This window comes from Pinus tabuliformis, chromosome 8 (genome assembly GCF_031772625.1).
Source record: "Pinus tabuliformis cultivar Carrire ecotype Pingquan chromosome 8, CPIR1, whole genome shotgun sequence".
In the NCBI taxonomy this organism is placed as follows: domain Eukaryota; kingdom Viridiplantae; phylum Streptophyta; class Pinopsida; order Pinales; family Pinaceae; genus Pinus; species Pinus tabuliformis.
Window position 1 is genome coordinate 238888607 of NC_142294.1, and position 20343 is coordinate 238908949.

General features: G+C 34.9%; 1 protein-coding gene across 1 annotated transcript in view; it reads right to left on the reverse strand.

Moving 5' to 3' along the window:
• Positions 1–9365, reverse strand: part of LOC149235016 (allantoate deiminase 2-like) — an 80312-nt gene extending 70947 nt beyond the window's left edge. The window contains exons 1-2 of the mRNA XM_089372037.1: positions 9162–9365; positions 879–970 (exon numbers count right to left, since the gene is read on the reverse strand). Of these exons, the coding sequence (XP_089228163.1) occupies positions 879–970; positions 9162–9234 (165 nt within the window). The 5' untranslated portion in view covers positions 9235–9365. The remainder of the gene's footprint in view (positions 1–878; positions 971–9161) is intronic.
• Positions 9366–20343: the final 10978 nt, after the last annotated feature.

Below are 20343 nucleotides of genomic sequence, written 5' to 3' on the forward strand. Positions count from 1 at the left end.
ATTCACCACCGTACAAGAACAAGTGCTACATGCAGATAATGTATATATGTACACTAATGACATGTATGCTAACCATTCATTAATGATCTTACAACATCGTCATTCTTATTATATGTACATAACTACTTTATTCATGGTAATGAACATTTTGGAGCTAGCAGCAGAATCTAAATGTTATTTGACCAAATGAAGTCCTTGATGGTGTGGTACTACGAGCTGTTTGAGAATCCCTTTATTTATACTTCTGATGGAAATTGCAATTGCAAATGTCCAACAGCCCACAGTCTGATCTCAAAACGTTTTAAGGAGTGCTGCAGTTCCAAATGCCCAAGCTTGTCCATAGAAACCTTAAGCTTAAATGTCAGGACTCAGGAAACTTTAATCAGACCCCATACTCAGAATTAGAATAAAAAGAAAAACAAGAGCCTCTGAATTCTTGGAGTGAGGATTTCATTAATTTGGCTTTCAACCTTAAAGCCCAACAAAGACAAAGGTCGATGTAGAACCTCAGAAAACAGCCAGTTAGAAGAGGAGAATTGGATATGTTTTGGTTGCCCTGTGAAGAATGGGTTCCTTGTGTGTAGAAATATGTACTAAAAATCAATCATATTCTATAATCCTTTAAACAGCAGCTACTTTTCCTAGAGTTGATCTCAAGATGTATAACTTTTTCTATACTAGAATAAATATTTTGGTGTAATTTAATGCATATTGAACTAATTTGCTAGACATTGAAGAAAAGGAAATGGGTATATACCATTCCTCTGTCAAAAATAAAAAATATTCTCCTGCCCTAGGAATTCCTCTTTTTTTTGATAGACAGAGAGAGATACATAGAAATTATTCTCTTCTTGCCAAGGTAATGGTACTAAACATACCTTTCCAAGTTGCTCTAATCTGAATACTGCTTCATCCCTTAGAATGTTTGAAAATGAATCCAATTTCATCTCTGTTTCCTGTTTGTTCCATTCTGCCCACAAAGAATAAATTTAGATTCTCTGAGAATGCACATCTCTAAATACTATTCTTTTCTTAAAAATTGTGAATGCTTTTTCTAATAAAATACCAAAATTGGTTAAAGTGACTAGAGATTACGCCAATGATAAAAAGCCCATACAAAAACATGGTAGCAGCAAAAGGCCTCCTAAAATGAAAATGCGACAACAACAGGAAATGAAACAACATAACCTAAGTGTACAAGTAGGTTATCCTAGGAGGGAAAACCCTAGACAGTAAAAGAAAACGAGTGAAAGAAACAATATCTGGATAGAATTGTATTTGCAACCAAGAGAAAGCAAAGAAACTGAACTCTAATGACCTACAGGACAAATGATCACAGAGTTTCTGCCAAGATTCTAACATCTTATACAAACTGAATATAACTTTCTTTAACCAATCAAATTTCAATTGATCTATTTATATCAGCGTCCATATGATTCAGTTACTAGATCTGAAATCATCTACATCTGGCCATTAGTTTCTAATTCTCTAACCTACTATTTTCTAATAGCTTACTCTTCAAAACAATCTCATTTCCTATTCTTCTCAGCCTTGTGCATCTCTAAGTCCACTGCTTCTTCCTTAGTAATTATTCATAATGGAGTAAGATCTTCTGGAAAAAAAGCCTTAGATGTTTAACCTTTACATTACACTAGAATATTTCTCCTAGGATCCTTTCCACTTAACATTGGAGTCTTGGACCTAAGTCCATTGTTTTCCCAATTCTGTTGGATCCAATAATATCGAAATTTTAAGGTTTACACTCTTTTTATCACACTGTTCGCACGAGGTGCTTATTTTGATATATGCTGAATTATATCATTGCCAAAGTTTCAAATTGAATTTTCTCTTACAATTACAACTTCTGGTATGGTTCCAAACTCCTGGTTACATTTCACTGTTGTAATTAGTAGTGTTGTTAAAATCGCGATAAAATCGCGATTTTTTCAAAAAATCACGATTTTATCACTATCCCGCTTAAATCGCGATTTTTATCCCAAAAAATCGCGGGCTTTTTTTTATAACGATTTTTTCGAAAAAATCGCGATTTTTATTGAAAAAAGCGCCGAGGCGCGGGGCAGCGGGCTTTAAGTTATGAAAATCGATTTTTTATTAGTCATTTCTGACTTTCGCCGCGCGGAGGAGGAGGAGACGCCTTGTGGAGGAGAGCTGAAGGGTTTGGGAGCGAATCCAACTGGTTTTAGGAGAAATCCAAGACAAGATCACCAATTTGTCCATAAAAACGGTATGTAGATTAAATTTTTTTTGTTTTCCTTGTTATAAACTTTGTTTTTCATTGTTTTTGGTTGAGAAATTTCATATGGGCACCATTTGTTTTCAATGTTCATTGTTTTTAAAGATTTTTTTGTAATTTTTCATTGATTTGGGATGGGTAACTTGGTATGACTATGGGAACCAATTTTATTTTTTTTTTCATTTTTTTTAAACATTGTTTATGTTTTTTTATTTTCATTGTTTTTTGGCATTTGCCATTTGGTTGGGTAACTTGGGATTTTGTAAATTTGTAACTTGTAATTTTGTAAATGCTAAATTGTAATTTGTAATCCTAAATTCCTATTTCCTAATCCTTATTTTTCCATAGGTTTGCAAATTCAAAATTCAAAAACAAACATGCCAAGGAAATTGGATCCTTTCTGGGAATATGGTGAACCTAAAGCTCCGAATGATAGACAAAACTTGAATTGCAAGTTGTGTGGAAAGGAGATATTCGGGGGGGTGTACAGGTTGAAGTTCCACCTTGCACAAATCCCTGGACGTGATGTGGGGCCCTGTATAAATACAAATCCTGAAATTATCCAAAGAGCCATGAGAGCATTGGGAGAATTAGAGCACACTAGAGAGGCCAAAGAAGAACTCAAAAGGCAACTAAAAAGGTCAGCTGAAGGAAGTGGGCCAAGTGGCACTGGTTCTACTGCAGCGTCAGTCAATCCGGTAGCTGCATCATCATTTTTTGTTCCTCGAACCACACCTGGTTCACAACCAACTATCGGTTCAATGCTAAAAAGAACTGAAAAAGAACAAGCTGATAGGTTGATGGCAAAATTTCTCCTCTGGAGTGATATTCCTTTCAGCATTGTAAGGAATAATCCATTTTTCCAACCTACTGTTGATGCTATTGCCAGTGTTGGCCCGGGGTACAAAATCCCTTCTCTTCATGATTTCAGAGGCCGGATTCTTCAAGAGGAAAAGCGTGACTGCACCCAAAGATTGGAGGATTTTAGGTCATCATGGGCACAAACAGGATGCACTGTTATGTCAGATGGTTGGACTGAACAAAAGGGGAGAACCCTTATAAACTTCTTGGTTAGTTGTCCCAAGGGGACTATGTTTATCAAATCTATTGATGCAACTCATCAAATCAAAGATGCAAGAACTTTATGTGATTTGCTGGATGTGTTTATTTTGGAGGTGGGTGCAGAAAATGTTGTCCAAGTCATAACGGACAATGCTGCAAATTATGTTGCTGCTGGTAGAATGCTTATGGACAGGCATCCTACTTTATTTTGGACACCTTGTGCTGCCCATTGTATTGATTTGATGTTAGAGGACATAGGGAAAATTCCCTTTGTCAAAGATGTTGTTGACTCACCAAAAAGCATCACAAAATTTATTTACAATCACACATCTGTGCTTAGCTTGATGAGAAAATGCACCAACAACAAAGAGTTGGTGCGCCCCGCCATTACACGGTTTGCGACGAGTTTCATATCTCTTCAATCCCTCTTGAATTCTATGTGGGATTTGAAGAGAATGTTTCTTTCAGAGGAGTGGCGTGCTTCGTCAATGAGCCGCAAACCAGAAGGAGAGGCTGTGTGCAGACTAGTTTCATACCAGGAAGACTTCTGGGCGGGAGTGCAGGAGGTGTGCGCTGTTACTGAACCTTTGGTAAAGGTTCTTCGGTTGGTTGATGGTGAGAAGCCCGCAATGGGCTATTTGTATGAAGCCATGGACAGGGCCAAAGAAGCCATTCGGTCCTACTATGATGATAAGGGAGATGATGGGTTTCAGAGACAACTCCTTCTATGGGAAGTGATTGATGAGCGATGGAACAACACACTCCATCGTCCCATTCATGCTGCTGGGCTTTTCCTGAACCCTGCATTTTCTTATGCATGTGGGTTTGATTTTGATGCTGAGATCGTGGATGGATTATTAACCTGTGTCCAGAAGATGGTGAGATCTCCAGAACAACGTATAGAGATCTCTAAACAAATTGAGACATATAAGATGTCAGGTGGCACATTTGGCTTTGAGATGGCTGTCACTGATAGGACGATTAAAATGCCAGGTATTTTTTAGTTTGTACTTTGTAACTTTGTTTCAAATTTCATTGTCTCTTCAAATTCCATTTTTTTCTTATGTTTATTTAAAATTTTATTTGTAATTTTGTTGTAGACGCATGGTGGAAGATGTATGGTGGCAGAGTACCCCTTTTGCAAAAGCTTGCCGTACGCATCCTCAGCCAAACATGCAGCTCCTCAGGATGTGAGCGCAATTGGAGTGTATTTGAAAAAAGACACAACAAGAAGCGCAATAGGTTAACAACTTAACACTTAAACATTTAAAATATTGCAAATTTCCAAATAAATTTTTGAATTCATTAAACAATATTTTTTTTATAATATTAATTATTAATTATTATTTCATGAACTTTGTACAGGTTGGAGTCCCATAGACTTAATGACATGGTCTATGTCTACTACAATCTTCGATTGTGGGTGAGGCAACTAGAGAAGACACCTGATATGGAAGCCATCTCATTGGATGGGATTGACACCACTGCTGAATGGAGGGTTGAGACCGAGAGGCCTCTCATGGATCCCACTGATGATTGGTTAGTGCAGGATGAGGGGGAGGAGGAGGGGGAGGAGGAGGAGGAGCAGGAGCAGGAGCAGGAGCAGGAGGAGGAGGTGACACCGCCTACCCGGGCTACCACTACCACCAGTAGAGGACGTGGTCTCCGTCTACCTACAGTAGCTGCTACTTCTACTTCTTCAGCTTCTAGAGCACGTCAGACTCCACTGCCATTTCCACCAGCACAGGCACCAGCATCTTCATCTAGGGGGAAAGGGAAAGCAGTGACATTTTCTCGCAAGAGGGGCAGAGGAAATCAATAGGATTAGAGTCTTAGACTTTCATTTTATTGTATATGACATTATGACATGATGAGATACATTATCATATTTTTTGTTGATATTTTGAGGCTGAGTTGGGACTCAGGACTTACTATTCAGGACATGATTCAATGTTATGTGTGATTTTAACGCTAGAAATGATATTAAACATCTTATATATTAGTTTTTTTATCATATTTATGTGTCAATGTATTTATTTTATGTTGTAGATGGTTTAGATATTAAAAAAATTGAAAAAAAATGAAAAAAAATGAATATTTTTGTGCCAAACGTTTTTTTCCCGCTTTTTTCCCGCTTTTGCCGATTTTTTCCGCTTTTTTCCCGGCGTCGATTTAATCCCGATCGCGCTTTTAACAACATTGGTAATTACCATTTCTTAAATGTGAACTCTCGTATATATTAATTAAAACAGCTTCATATTATATGTTACCTCTTGTAAATTTTATTACAAGAAAAGAAAGTATCAAATGCTTGTAAAAGCTATGTTCTGAACCCATGCAAAGGAAATTTCTTCTGATGCCCACGGGGGCAGCTCAATTGGCGATCACTATGTTATGAAGTACTATGCAAAACCTGAGATTCAAGGTTCAAATCCCCCATGGGTCGGCCAACAAAGAAAAAGGAAATTTTTCTGCAAAATGCAAGCATCAGTTGTTTGAAAATATAACCATTTTGGTAATATAGAAAATTTCTAGCATAGGGAAGTTCTTAAAATTCATACACAGTTTGCTGACACTGCTTGTTACGCAAATGGGCAGCTACATTAAAGACATCTTAGAATACTGGAGAAAGTATTTAGATAGTTTAGACGTGGCATAGCTACAGGGCAAGATTATACATATTACAAACCATGGTTGCGATCCAAATCAGCAGAAGAATCCTTTGCAGGTGCAGCACTCATCCAGAAATTAGGAATCGGAGAATCAGAACCCTAACCCTAAATTTTATATATATATTTAAAATTTAAATTTTATATGGAAAGAAATGAAATCTGAATTAATGCATATCAACTATTTAGCTTTCATACTCATGGTCAGTTGGGGAATGAGACAAGACCACCAAGTTTGCTGAAAGCAGATAGCATCATCAAATATTCACTAGTAGGTGACTAGACATCAGTTCGAAGCATGGACACCATAGACTGATTTTTTTGCTATTAGGGATACACAAAAACATAAATAGTTAACCAGCTAGAATCCAATGCTGCATCTGAAGTTTGAACCGTACATCAAAGTCTGCATAACTACCAAGTATTCTAAGTAAGACAGGACTAATGATGAAAATGCAAGTCAAACTCCAAGCTTTGACCAGCATATTAGGGAGAGAGAAGAAGAAGGCTCCCAATAATTTTCAAGGTGTAAAGTTTAAACTGCTTGCATGTTTCAAATTTCAATAACGTTGATTCAAATAAAAGGCTAAAAATTGTCTGAAAGAATGCAAAGCCAAATATAGCAAACTGCAGAAGATGGAAAACGCAGGTAAAAATCCCCAAAAGTAACCAAAGAAAACTCATATGCATGTTTATGTTCCCCAGTTTCCAAAACGAATATAAACCAGCAAGAAGGTGCACTTAGCAATCCCCTATGAACTATACAAACATATTAGGAAGAGATATGGAGAAAGGTCCCCAATAATTCTCAGAGTGTATGCTGCTTGCATCTTTCAATACTGCTGATTCATTGTGTCACTCCCTAGTCCTACCCTTACTAACATCTCTAGTTGAACGAAAACAGCTATTACACATCGATTCTACAACATACTCATATATGGGGCTTCACATCTATTGAACCGAGAATATCAGGAATAAATCCGGCTCACTAGTAGGCAAAATTAGAAGATAACTAGAGCTATATGCACTAGAGGCCCCAATCAAGGCTTTATCACCTACCCTTTTCATCCCTGGAGTGAATATATTGGCCTTGAATATTGGGTAGGCCACTTTTGATACTTCCTCTGCTTCTTCAAAGCAGTTTTACCAAGTTACCACTACAATTAAAACATGAGAGCTCGGTATCAAAATCGCCTGGGAGTGAATTCCCTTAACATCTCAACAGATTCCAAAACTCAGATCTGAACCCTAAATGACAGGCAATAGATCCTACATCAGGAAACGGATCCTTCAACAAATCATGCCAAATCTGGAAGAAGCAGATCCAGATCACTGTTTCCCCGCTTCCTGCATGATTCACATCCGGGTACAGCACTAAGATTGGCAAATCCAGTAACTTTGTCGCAGGGTACTCAGCAGTTTTTTAGTGACTATAAATTGCACTTAAATTCAAGAGAGAGTCATTGTAACATTGGGATTGGTATGTTTCTCCCATAGATCCTCAGGATCTTCTGTGAATGTTAATTAAATTTCATTTCATTTCAAAATCCATATATAAACTGGTTACTGGACAGCCAACTTTCAACAGAAAAATCAAAAAAGGACACAAGCAGGTCATAATGTTTGAGATTTCAGTGTAATCATATTGCAAGAGAAGGATCCTACTTATATAGCTATACAAAAAGAAGGTTTTTTCAGTCTAACCCAGCAGACTGTCAAAATTGCTGAATTGATCTCTTTTTGAGCTACGTGCAACTAGGCTGAAACAACAAAAGTTGTTTTCAGCCAGCACCGGAAGATGATATTAGGAAAATATGTTAATCTAGATTTTGCCACCATTTCTGTCTCTATCATTGCAAAGCAATATGTATCTGGAAATTTTGAAAATGGCATAAAATTCACTTTCAGCAATGGCCGACCTTATATTGCAATCATTATTGTATTTCTAGGCTTGGCTAAGGCCACCCTTGAGGCTTGTACACATAGGATTATAACCCTTCTTGGAGAAAGCACCTTAATCTTAATTAGTGTATAAAATATACAACTCTCATTTGTAATTTATCATCAAGTAATTCATATTCATCTTCTATCATCAAGAGATTCTTATTCATCTTTTCCGACTGATTTGCCTAAGGATACCTTGTTGGGTTAGACTCTCTTTTGTTCGTGGGTTTCTTTCTCTTTCTACTGCACTTGTACTTGGGTTATTTAGCTTTGTAGGGTTGCGTCCCTCTTGGCTGATTTTTTTTTCAAGACTTGGGCTCCCCTAGTGCTGGTTTATTTTCTCTTTATTGCATAATTAGGATTGTGTCAGTTCCGTTTATTTCTCTCTATCTCTTGTGAATCTCAACAGGATATGGGTCTGATACTTGGTATGGGTCTGATACTTGGTGAGTGCATTCCAGTTATTTGGGACGATATCTGTCAAATGTTGATCACAAACTCGAAACTCATCAGAAGTTAAGACTTCCAGAAAACATGGATGCAAGCCACTCCAGACTCTTATGCTTCTCTAGGGAATGGGATTAGAAGATAGCATGCAAAGACACCCCTGTCGGACAGGGGTAGGTCCTGGGTTCTAGTCATAGCCTGTGTAGGGTTTGATCTAGTGGTGAAATTAAAACACATTCCATAGGTTCAATCCATGGTCCATCTAGTTCAGTGGAAATGGAATTGCAATAAAACCCTGGTAGATGTGTCCCTTCGGTTGTTCGGGCTATCCACAACCCAACAAATCCATTTCTTATGGATACACAAAATAATCGAAATGGCTCTTCTCTTCCAATGTCAAGACAGAACCTACCTCTACCAAGGCAGACCCCATTTGAGAAATATAGCTCTTTATCAAGTACACTAACAAGAATCAACCCTCAGAAACCTATCTCCTACAGTTTCTCATGCATGTAATAGAAAAGTTCTAGAGAAATATCATTATTCAATCCCCTCAATAATGAATAGAACTCAAATGTTTAGTTAAGCGGGTCCGCGAGGCTCCAGAGACACACAGAACTTACAGAAACAGCTATGGTTAACGTGATTCAATTCATGGCAACAGATAACCGATCTGTAAAGTTCATGTGACCAGGACAGAAAAATAAAATGAAAAATCCAATGCTCTCGAAATCCTACACTGCTTGTGCATGAACATTTCGGCACGGATATGCAAAAATGCTTACCAGGCAACGAAACTGCAGCAATTAGAACTGCAACCGACAGAAAAGAGAACGTAACAGACAGCGAACGCTCCATTCCTGTTTGTCTCGTGAAACAAAACAGGTTGAGCTTGCAAGAAATGAAATGGGACACTTCTTGTTATAGTGTTACGTGCACGAACAGAGAGCTGAGATTCTGCACTGATATATGGAATATGAGTGAATCAGAATCGAAGCATGAAATCTCAAAAAAAAAATTAAAAAAATTACTTTGAGAATGGCAAATCAATGGGATAGCACATGTCGGCGGACAATCCAGCTGTACTTTGCATCGGAATCACGATAAAATGCAAAAGTTGAAAATGGGTATTTTAACACATGATTCTTGGGTAGTGGGTGTGACAATTTAGATTTAATTTGGGTGAGAATAAAAATTATTAGATTGCTTTGGCACATGAACAATCCAAAGTGATTCTCATGAAATGTTTAAAAATGGTAAAAAGTAGTTCATGCGATGGAAATCAACACAGTTGTAAACCTCGAGTGCATAAGAATCAATACTTATAAAGGATATTTAAGGTTCTTGATTGGGGTGGTGAGGATGAAAATTTTTTCATTTTATTATCGTTGTATTGGAACATGATTCAGTTTAGAGTTATTCATGATAAATTATTAAATATAATAAAAAAAAATTATGTAATAGTTTTTAAAATTGATTGATTTTATTTTATTTTAATGGCGATTTTGATTCATAGAGATTGACAAACATGAATGGATTGTTTTTTTATTTAAAATAATAGCATTTAAAATAATTTTCTAATAATTAATAAAAAATTATTTTTTTATTTTCAATCAAATTATGTTGAATTATATTTTTTTATTTTCAATCAAATTATGTTGAATTATAAGTTATTAATAATGTATATTTTTCCGATAAAATAATTAGAACCAAATATTATTCAAATTACATAAACAATAATATCTTTTTCATATTTAAATTATACTTTAAAAATATTATGAAACATTAATATTTTTTTATAATTTAAATAAAAAATTATAATATATTCTTTATTTTTATATAAAAAAAATAATTTTTTTAATAATATTTATATAAAAATATGTTTTTAATAATATTAAGTGTAGTATATAATTAATTATGATGATGGTGGTGGTTAAGGTCCGTTAAGACCAAACATTGGTCTATCGGACCTAAAGAAACAAATTATTTATTTTGATTTAAGATTTTATTCCTATGCTCAAAAAGCTTGGAGAGAAGCCTCCCGAGCTTACTATAATTTTGACATTGTAAAAGGCTAGGAAGGTCAGTGTTGTAACCAAGATTGTGAAACTGAGATCTAATGTGGTTGTACGCGGGGCACTCTAAGAAGAAGTGGTTTTCATCCTGATGTTCCTATTCTCACATATATGGCAGATCCTTTCCATCTATGGCGTTTTAGGAAGTGCCCAACGACCTGTTTCATTATGGAGCTCATGAGAATTCGTTCTAATCTTTGGTATATTAATTTTCTTCTTTGAGCTAGTTAAAATAGAGAGATACTTTTGATCTTCTAGGGTGGGGTTGATGACCTTTTTATAATAGCTTAATTTTCTTTTAGCCGCTAAATCTTTCTCACACCACATTTTTTCTTTGAACTTAGAAGTAACAATATCTTTAATGTAATTTATGTTTTGCAATGCATCATTCTGGTTGATCTCCCAATAGTTTAACCATGCCCTTATGTCTTTATGCCACCCCCGATTGAGCCTTAGGTGGTTTTGGCTGGAATTTAAAGCTAGCTTAGGAAGTCTATGATCATCTATGTTATTGAGTTTGTGCTTGTACAGCAGAAACTTAATCATAGCTAGGCTCTCAATCGGGGAAATACCTGCTTCTATATATATATATATATATATATATATATGACTAATGGGATAGAAAATACTTTGTAATGATAATATAAATTAGGAAACGAGTGAGTTTTTAAAAGAATAATAGTAAATAATTCATGATTGTTATAAAATTTAAAAATAAAAATAAAAATGTTATATAAAGTGAATTTATACATATTAAGTGTATAAGTCATACCTAAGCCAAGGAGAGGGATTATGACCATGGCCGCTGTAAACGCGTCGCTGATGGCGATGAATGGAGCATCGCTCTTCCAACGGAGGTTAGTGGAGAGGTCAACAGACGGCAGGCAGATTCGAGCAAAATGCATGGCAGGGGTTAGTAATTTTGTTGCTGTTTCGATCTCTTTCGCCATGGCCGGGTCCCCCTTGTCGAAGTGGATCAGCAGACTGCATGATCTCCCCATTTCGTTTGGCTGCGAGGTTTCGGGGTTTCCAGCGGCGGCAGATCTGAAGTGCGGTAGCCTAAAGCCTGTGTTCGATGGGAAATGCGGAGAGCACATCAGATCCGGCCTGGATCTACCTGATCTAGCCAACATTCGAGAACAGCCAGATCCCAGGCAGCAGATCGGTGGCAACAAGCATAGATCAAGCAGAGGGTTTGTAGATCTAGACATGCACAAGGAAAAACGACCCAATACGAGGCCAGATCTGGAAGATTGTTTACAGCCAGAGCAGGTAACAACAACTCGTTTTCAGATTTTTATTAAATCCCCTGAGGGGAAAACCTGTTTAGTGTGGGTTCATGCAGGAAGCACCATCTTGCAGCTGAAACAGCAAATATGGGTAGAGACGGGATACCCAGTTCAGATCCAACATTTGGTCAATGGTAGGTGGTCCCTCCAGGATAGTAGAACATTGAAAAGCTATGAGATTAGTCCAGGAACAATCATTGCTTTAAACCTTAGGCTGAGAGGAGGGGCTCTGCCTCAGGGACAGCCAAGCTCCTCGGGGGGAGACAAGGGGAAAAAGACAGCACCTCAGCACCAACCCAAGGGAGGTTCCTCCTACAAAAACATTTTACAGGGCAACAAAGACTCAGGGTCCTCTCCAGATCAAGGCGGATATACACCTAGGCCATACATAGTAGATCAGCTAGGGCAAACCCCAGCCCTTAACTTTGATTCTACAGGGCTTGATGATTTCGTTAAGTCCTATGAAACGCATGCCCTAATATGCCGTTTTAATAGTTTTTGGCCAAAACCAATGGATCTATTCCACTAGATCTTCACCAGTTGGACCATGGAATGTGATATACATCTATGCTCCAAGGGGTTTTTTATAGTAAGATTTGCTTCCAAGGAAGTCAGAGATACAATCATCAGTGTTGGGCCTTGGTTTTGGGGAACATCGGGGCTGTTTATGACCCCATGGTTTCCAGATTTCGATCCAAACAAAATGACTGTATCCAAAGTGCCGGTCTGGGTCCGCCTATACAACCTTCCCCTTCACTTTTGGAGTGAACGAGTACTCGAAGGCATTGGGAACAGCATATGGAAATATATCAAAACATATCTGGAAAGGATTGATGAAAGGGTCTACACTTTCGCACGCATTTGTGTGGAAGTAGATCTAAGTAAAGGGTTGTCGGACAACATAAGGCTGATCTACAAACAACAAAATTGGATGCAAGCACTAGACTATGAAAACATCGCTTTCAGATGTAGGCTCTGTAGGCAGACAGGACACTTGCAAAGTACATGTCCAGAAGACAAGAAAGTAAACAGTAAAAAGAAGCAGAAAGGGAAGCAGAGGAAAGGATGGCAATTTCCCCCCCCCAGACTCAGAGGACGAAGAATCAGAAGCAGAGGAAGAAGAGACCCCCGCAGAGAATGTTGAGGTTTCTCAAGAAATGGAGACTCAGAAGGGAACCACATCAGACAACAAGGCTTCACAGTTTCACTCAAATCAGGCAGAGAAGGCAAGCGAGGATCTGAATATGGGAGGGATCAAAAGGCATCACCACTCAGACACTTCAGACTCAGACAAGGAAACAACCTCACAGAAAGTAGAAACACAGTTAGTCATAGCTTTGATTGAGCCCACTCAAGGAGAGTGGCGCAAGGTCGAAAAGAAAAAGGGGAGAAAAACTTGAAGGGTGAGTCCTTTACTCACTACCGGATTCCAGTTTTTCTGCCTCTTTCTCCCTTCTTCTCTCTTTCTCTTTTTCTTCTTCTAATGCAAGTTAGTTTTTGTAACGTTGCATGGGGTGCGAAAGCACTTGAGCCCAATGGGCATCTTACGGAAATGCTTCAATGCATCTGCTAGTGTAACTTTTCATTTTTTAAATAAAAAGTTACCGATTTTTTCCTTGGAAAAAAGTGAATTTATACATTAATTGAATTTTAGTAGAGGTGAATAAAAAAAATATTGTTGCATAGTATGATAGTGATATTGTAATATAATATTTAATTTTTAATAATATATATTTTTCAAATTATAATTAAAACCAAATACTATTCAAATTACATTTTATTTATTAAATAATAATATTTTTCATAATTAAACAATAATATTTTTTCATAATTTAAATTACACTTTAAAAAATTATATAACAATATATTCTTTATTTTTATATAAACTAATTACTTTTTAATAATATTTATATAAAAATATTTTCCCGTAATAATATTAAGTTTAATATATAATTAATTATATATGAATAATGGGCTAGAAAATACTTTGTAGAGATATAATTAATTATATTTATTTATATATATATATATATATATATAATGGGTTAGAAAATATTTTGTAAATATAATATATAATATAGATTAAGAAGTTCCTAGACAAAAAGAAAAATCTGAATCGCAAACCCAAATCCAAGAGCTGGAATCCCTGTGTGCCTCCCCCTCCTATGGACGATACAGATTCCTCTAGCTTGGATGAGGAGGAAATTGATGCAGATGGGCAGAATGATGAGTTTCCGCTGGATGCTCCCTCGGTCGGTCCGACAGTCCCCTCTGCCCCTCAGTTCTCTCAGAAACGTTCTCATTTATCTTCATCCTCAGACTCTGATAAGGATATTCCGCCACCTGAGCAGAATAGTCTACAATTTGTTTTGACTCAGCCAAACTCCACTGGATGGGTCAAAGTAAGCAAGAAAAAAGGAAAAAAGTGTCGTGTGGCAGTAACTGCCCTCTCGGGGTAGATTTCTCTGCTTAGTTCTAGCTTTTTGCATTATCGTGTTCTCCTTGGCCCTTTCCTTGTTTGTCTCTAAGGAGCGAGGTAGATAGCCTATCTCCTTTGGCTCCCATGCTTCTCTGTGTCGCTTGCATGCAAGCTTGATTGTACTATACTTTTCTTATCTTAATAGAATTAGTCTTTATTCAAATATATATATATATAGATTAGGAAAACAATGAGTTTTTAAAAGAATAATAGTAAATAATTATGGTTATAAAATTTAGAAATAATTAAAATAAAAATAGAATTTAGAAATAATTAAAAATAAAAATAAAAATGTAATATAGAGAGAATTTATATATTAATTGAATTTTAGTATAAGTAAATAAAAGAAATAGTGTTGTGCCACTATGGTAGTGATGTTGTAATGTAACATTTAACATTTTGATTAATTCAAATTACATAAAAACAAAAACAAAATAAAATTTAAATAAATAAAACTAAAAGATTAATATAATGTAAACATTTAACTTGGTCAAAATAAAATAAAAATAACTTATAAAAATAAAATAAAAATGGCCCATTGTATTGACCCATGGTATTCATGTGGAATGTAGCCTATTTAAAATGAGGAATTATCGGAAGCAAGGATAGTATCAAAGTTACTATTACCCTCAATTTTAAGGACAAGATGTGGGATGGTAAGGAGCTAGAGGGTAAGAGGAAGCTAAGATACTATAAGGAGGTGATCAACCCCACCCTTGATAACCAAAATTATATCTCTATGTTGACCAGCACTAAGAAGAAAATGAACATCGTTAGATTGTTGGGATAAGAACTAATTCTCATGAGCTAAATGAACATGGTTAGGATAAGAACTAATTCTCATGAGCTTCAAAGTGAGACACAGTTGTAGTCTACTCCCAAGACTCCCTTGGATGATAGAATCTATCCTATTTGTGATACTGAGAGGGTGGAAGATGAAAAACACTTATTTTTAGACTGCTTTGCTCGTGCCCACATCGGCTCTCAATTCCCTATCACCAACCACACCTCCAATCTTCTTGACTTATTAAGCTAGTCCAACTATCGCAATCTTGGAGTGTTTCTTTCCCTTTTTCTCAATCATAGATACAAGATTCTAAAGAATGACAATTAGATTCTTTTATTGAAATCCAATAGATTAGTCTTAATAAACGTATCATCATCAACATCAATAAAATTTATTTAAATAAATTATTAAAACTTACATCTATATTTGAAAAATAAAATAAAATATTTAATTACATAAAAAAAATATATATTTAAAAAAAAATAATATTAATTAAAAAATATACTATAAAATTATAAATAAAAAATATATATTGTAATATTAAATTCTTATTTTTATTATTAATTTGTCTAAATATTTAATAATAACTAAATATTATATTTTTATTATTAATTTTTTCAAATTATTTAATAATAACCATGTAAATATATATTCTGTAACGATTTTATTAAAATAAATTTATTTTTGTGCAATTAACTCTATGTTTTTATTTGAAAATGGCGTGTGTACTTTTCATAATGCTTTCAAATATACTATAATCTTAATAAACAAAATTAAAAATAAGAATCACTTTTAGTATCAAAGTTATAATCTTAATAAACATAATTAAAAATAAAAATCACTTTTAGTATAAAAGTTATATATGGGAAAATTTATTATATTATTAAATACAAAAAGTATATATGTGAAAATTTATTATATTATTAAATACAGAAAGTATATATGTCAAAATTTATTATATTATTAAATATAGAAAGTATATATGTGAAAATTTATTATATCGTTAAATTTAAAAATTTATTAAATTAATTTTGTCAAATTATTTAATAATAACACCCTATATTCTTCGTCAGTTTACTAAAGTTTAATTTTTATTCAACTCGCTTTATGTCTTTATGTGGAAATGAAAACGACGTGTATCTTTCATGACAGATTCAAGTTGACTAACTTTTTGCAAAGAAAAAGAATCATGAGGTGGGTGCATTATACCCGAATCCTCGAGTTGCATACGAGGCAGACAAATCAGAAAGAAAAGCTAAACAATTTGACAATTCAAAAATGAAGCCGCATTATTATTATTATGAGATTTGTAATATATAACAAATTAATAATTAATTGAATTATATATTAGTTTATTTTTATAATAGTAAAGGGAAATTATTTTATTTTAGAGGTGATTTATTATGTAATTTTTAATTCATAATTTTTTTAAATTATTATAAATATATAAGTCTTATAATAATATTAAGATAAATTAATATTTGTAAAGTATTAAGCAAATTATATGATCAAAATTTAATATGGGATGAGCGGGTGTGAATGTTGGTGACAATAGATGTGAATTACAAGTTTTAAACATCAAATGAATGGACCAAAGGACCAAATAACAAGTAGAGCAAACAACTACTATCACTGGCATAAACGTTAATAAACAAGTTGAATACCAAATAGTGTAGATGACCAACAACCAGAACTCACAAATGAAGGAATGTAAGTCCCCAATTGAATTTTCCACACCTCTTCGAGTAATTGCAGTAAATGTAATTCCTCCTAAAGTAATAGTAGTGAATGATAATATGAACAATGACATAACTCCCTAATTGAATGTGTCACAATTCCCAAAGCAATGAATGTGTGTTCAATGCAGACATAAGTTCATTACCACGTTCAAAGGCACCAAAAAAAACAAACATCACCAAATATTTCACTAGAAATCCAAGGTTGAGTTTGGGATGCCCATTTGTTAGTACCATATAAATACAAAATGATACAACAACATTGAAATGATATGTCCCCCTTAAAGAACATAATAACTAAAATAGAAGTTGATCCTCCAACCATTGTGGTCATTATAATAAATAAATAAAAACTTGTTTGATACATGAATATTTAAATAGCAAAGTATTGATTAGGTTCAAATTTACGAGTAATATATGATTGTATTAAAAAAAAATATTTTACCATTTTAAAATTTGCTTTCAACTTTTTGAAAGTGTGGTTATGATAACATTTTTGAGCTTCTTAATGTAGTTGAGCATGATTGTTTTTATTTATAAAATGTAACTTAGTGAAAGTGGTAATTGATTTTGCTAAACATCGTAACATATCTCAACTACAATAATTATTCACATGTCGATGTTGAACATCCTCTCAAAAAGTAACTATTTAATTTAGTCTTAAAAGTATCAAGCATGATAATCCACTTAATTCAAAAAAACAAAAAAACATCTACAACACATTATATCTAAAAGAAAAGGCATCATATGATTGCAAACCACATTGCATACATGGTCTAATTCTTTGAAAGTTGAATTCTCATAAGCAGTGCAAGGGTTGAAAGTTGAATTCTCATAAGCAGTGTAAGGGTTGAAAGTTGAATTCTCATAAGAAGTATAAGGGATGCTATGTGGATGTGAAAACATCTTTACTTTTCTTTTAATCGTGTTTTTAATCAATCAGTTATGTATATGAACCAAAACAATTTCAACAATTGCAAAAATGTTTAACTTCAAATAAATTATGTTGTAAAGATTACTTAAGTTTTCATGGTGTTCTCTCATAATTGTATAAAAGTTTCACTTAGAAGAGAAAATTATATCAACAATGTAAATCTTGGCCTTATGCTTTAATTCTCTATACAAAACAATTTGGAGAATTAGTTCTTCTTGTATGATTTATTTGACAACCAAAAACAAAACTCTCAAATGCTAAATTTCTTAATCATTATGTGAGGGGAAAAAGTGACCATTCATAGTTTAATCTTTTATTAAAAGGAAAACATAGTTCAAAAGAAAAAGAACTTTGTCACTTCATTGTGAGAAGTATTGTCTTCCATCAAGCCTTTCATTATAAATAAAATATTCTTTAATGTCAACTATTGTGAGAGAATTTGGCTAAAAAATATAAATATTCCCAACTTTTGGATCTTTACTTGCAATATACCAAATTTATGAGAAAACAACCAAACCAACTAATTTGAGAACACAAAAAGGGGATTTTTATAAAATTGGGCTAGATCCACATGCTAAACAATCCAAAATTTGCATAAGTAAAGCATTTTCTTATCATTTTATTGATTGAATTTCATCTTGAAAGCAAGTAATAGAGAAAAAGTGTGAGAAATATCTAAGAGGAATTTCTCAGGCTTCTCCCAAAGACACCATATATAGAAGTTGTGGATCTCTCATGTCAATTAGATCAACTTCATAACCATGATAGCCTATAGGGAACACGAAACCGATCATGTTAATGGGTAAGACATGGTTATTATGTAAACGTCGAAGTGGAGGTGATGATTTCGCCCTAACATATAACAAATAATGATTAATCGATTCACCCCAAATCAAAACCATTTAGAAAACTATTTTAATAGAATGAAAATTATGTAGAATAATGTAACAATGAATTATTTATTATCTGATACAATAGCAAAAAACATAACAAGATTGCAAAACAATAAGAAAGGAATGAAGATAGAACATAATATGACAATGATGATCATTAATGTCCATTGAGATCACTGAGCCTGAATTTGGTATATCAAACCTTAAGAAGCTAAGGAATTACCTAGATTTCTTTAGAATTTTATTTTTGTGTTCAAAAAACATCAAGAGAAGTGTTCTAAGTGTAACACCCTCGACCTTAACCTCGGTGAAAAATGTTCACTTGTTAATCCAATCTCCCTTACAATAGTTAGAGAGATGGGATAATATTTTTTTGTCTTCATAATTGGAAATAAGTATCACCACTGCAATCATCTCAACAAGACGAATCTAGCTATATAAAATTTTACCTCAATCCAACCCTCAGATCAAGAGATGTGACCATTACAAGTCTGGCGAGTTAGGGAGCGCCAAATCAACATCTTGGCCACGTGGCAACCACGTAATTATACCCACCTGGCTAATCTCCTAGCACCACTTGGCAATTAATTATTGGTTGCGAACCTGTTCATGGGTTTGGATCCCACGACCCTGCACTATGCGTCTAGGCAACCCTACTTGATCCAAATCTTTTACTTCATGGATGCATATAGAATTGCATATAAAAGAGCATGTTAACCAAGTAACTTAACACATGAAAAGGGAGCGGAAATTATAAAGAAACTTTGAGATCAAAGGCACACAAACGATTTGATTATGAAGTTCACCTAATGTGGGCAACATCTTCGGGCCCTGACCAAAGTAAGGAGGCCTTCTTTCATTAAGTGGCAACAAATAAATGAATTACAATAAACTTTACAAAAATTACCCTTATACCTCCATTTCTGATGATGGCCTGAAATTGGATACCTCAGCTAGAGAAACAGACTACAATGTTGGATTCCTAGTGTGAAAACGTACACAAATGACTATAAACTTGCCAAATTCTGACACTGGCACCTCTATCCGCCAAGGGAATATTTTCAGCATCTAGCAAGATTCCTCGCTCATGATCCTGACCCTCCTAGCCACTCAGGGTTTCGTGCTCCGCTCTTTGCCCGTCTAGTTCGAATGGAAAATGTGATTTTTTATATAAAAATTGGGGTGGAGCCACGAATGTGGGGTCGTTGGCCCGTTGGTAACAGTGGCGCATAACACGTGGGCGGTTCCAGTTCAAATCTTGTCGCATACCATATGAAGGTTCAACTGTTGTTTTATTTTAAATGTGGCTACAACGGGGGTTGGGCGAGTCCGTCAGGGATGGCCAGACCACCCTATTTAAATACATATTATATAATATCATTGGGAGGATTGTGGGGGGTGGTGAGGGTGGCAACCCACCCCCCCAAACTTAATTTTTTTATTTTTTATTGAACCATCGGTCAAAATTTTTCTGCCAGAAATTAAGGGTTATTAGGAAAATTAAGGAGGTTACAAATTCACCCTTTCAAACCGTCATTTTCGTGGGTTGTCCCTTCGCCAAATTGTTGCCTTGTTAGTGACTACCACTTGGCCAAGTTTGACCAAAACTTTGACCAACTATAACTTGAGCATACGAACTCGGATCTGAGTGTCGTTCACACCATTAGAATCAAGGCGACAAGCACTACAATCTGCTCCTAGTTTCACTTCCATGTGATGACTTTGATTTTTGAGTTATTTTCGAGGCCACTTCTATTTCTGAAGCCACCCGAAT